Consider the following 2,096-nt stretch of genomic DNA (forward strand, 5'->3'; position numbering starts at 1 on the left):
TCTGCCTGGTGAACTCACAAGGCCCCAGGGAAAACATTGCTTGCAAACAGGGATGTTTTATCAGTTCCTCAAAAGGAACAAGCCTGGGGCCTTGGGAGTTTGAAACATTATGAAGGAACTTGTTATAAACAGATGTGTAGGGGAAAGGTCATTATTGTGGGACGCTTGGGCAGGCTTAGGTCGCTGACTCACTGCTTTGGCAAAAGGCCGGCTTTGTTTAGAGGCTGTAAGAATAAAGAGCTCGAGAAACTCGAGAGACTACACAGCAACCGGTGTTCGTGTACTCATTTCGTTGGCAGCATCTGGCGCCCAACGTGGGGCTCGACGAAACCGAAAGGGTAAGCACCCCGGGAAAATTGAAAGGAGGACTTTCGGGAATAGGTAAATCCCAACGTGGGGCACGACGAAACCGAAAGAGTAAGCACCCCGGGAAAAGTGAAAGGGGGACTTTCGGGAATAAATAAATCATGGGGAATTCTAATTCTCTCAGGTCACAATATTTAGACCTTGTAAAGGGACTCCTTGAGTCCATCGGGGTAAAAGCGTCCTCTCGGCGCTTGAATGAATTATTTCGGCATGTTGATTGCCACTGTTATTGGTTCCATCATCAGACAAAGGTTCAGTTAAATTTGGGGGAGTGGAAACAAGTTCAAAAGGAATCGCGAAACGTTATGTCTCTTAAACTCTGGACTCTCTGTAGCACCGTTACTCAGGCGCTTGAAATTTTTGAAACAGATAGTGAGGTTAATTCCCGTCGTAGTGAGGCTCATTATGAGGACGTTCCTGTGGAAGAAGATAAAAAGGAGGGATCTTTCCCTCCCCCTCCACCTGATGGGATTTCTAAGTCTAGCTCAGATTCTGAGGAGGATAGTGAGGAGGAGGAAGAAGATAAGTTGATTTCCAAAATGGCTATGGAAATGAGACTGTGACTATGCAGCATTTCGCTCTTGTTCCCCCGCTTTTACAACATCCTCCTTACCCTCAAATTCAGAGAGATATATGGAAATTGTGCGCGGTGTCTGGACATTTGACTGTATGAACTGGTAATTTTACCTTAAATGTGTCTCAAAGTTCTGGATCTTTTCAGGTTCACCTGCATAAGAATAACACCTACACTGCAACTGCTTGTGTCAAATTTCCCTATTCCTTGTTATCAGGGAAAATTATGTTAAATGTTACAGAGGGATATGTAAATTGTACTGCTGATTGTGTCTTTACTCAATGTGTAAACAAAACTTGGTGGGAGACAATCGAAGATACCAACAAATCTGTAATAATTGTAAAAGCTCGTTCTGAGCTTTGGATGCCTGTTAATCTGACACATCCTTGGTCTGACTCTATTGCTGTTTCACATCTGTATGATGCCCTTCAAGTTGTTCTACATCGCTCCCGTCGACTAGCAGGATTGATCGTCGCGACTATCCTTGCGGTTGCATCCGTTACTGCGACGGCTGCTGTGGCCAGCCTGGCACTGCAGCAAGAGATACAAACTGCTGACTTTATCAGGGAATGGCATAAAGACTCTCATGCCTTATGGCAACAGCAAAAGGACCTAGATGCTCAATTAGCTACCGATGCAATTAACTTGCAACATACTGTATCTTGGTTGGGAGATCAACTGACAGTTCTTGCTACCCGCAGTATATTGAAATGTGATTGGAACTCTACACAAATGTGTGTCACCCCACTGCGTTTTAACATGTCAGAAGGATGGGAAAAGATTAAGCGCTCTTTACGGGGTCATCAAAATTTAACTGCAGAGATAATGCAACTCGAACAATCTATTGCAGACACTTTCAGTAAAGAATTGCCTAAATTGACGGGGGATGACCTATTAAAGGGACTGCAGGAGGGGTTAAACCGTTTGAATCCCTTGGGGCATGTAAATACGTTACTGTCTACTTCTTTGGGAAATCTGGTGCTAATATTGATTTTATGCTTGCTTCTCTATGGAGTCTTCCGGTGCTGGAGAAAGCAACAACAACTAAAAAGTATCGTTAAGACCGTTGCGCATGCTGTCCGTCAAAATGCTAACAAAAGAGGGGGAGATGAAGGAGACCTGGCATGAAATGTGGTTGTGCTTGCACGCAAGGCAT

General features: G+C 44.3%; 1 protein-coding gene across 1 annotated transcript; it reads left to right on the plus strand.

Moving 5' to 3' along the window:
• The first annotated feature begins 269 nt into the window (after window positions 1–269).
• Window positions 270–2,068, plus strand: LOC124233009 (endogenous retrovirus group K member 7 Env polyprotein-like). Its single transcript, XM_046650004.1, has 2 exons — window positions 270–338; window positions 1,088–2,068. The coding sequence occupies exon 2, from the start codon at window positions 1,166–1,168 to the stop codon at window positions 2,066–2,068; it is 903 nt and encodes a 300-aa protein (XP_046505960.1). The 5' UTR covers window positions 270–338; window positions 1,088–1,165.
• The last annotated feature ends 28 nt before the right edge of the window (window positions 2,069–2,096 follow it).

The sequence above is a fragment of the Equus quagga genome, unplaced genomic scaffold, assembly GCF_021613505.1.
Source record: "Equus quagga isolate Etosha38 unplaced genomic scaffold, UCLA_HA_Equagga_1.0 147509_RagTag, whole genome shotgun sequence".
In the NCBI taxonomy this organism is placed as follows: Eukaryota; Metazoa; Chordata; class Mammalia; order Perissodactyla; family Equidae; genus Equus; species Equus quagga.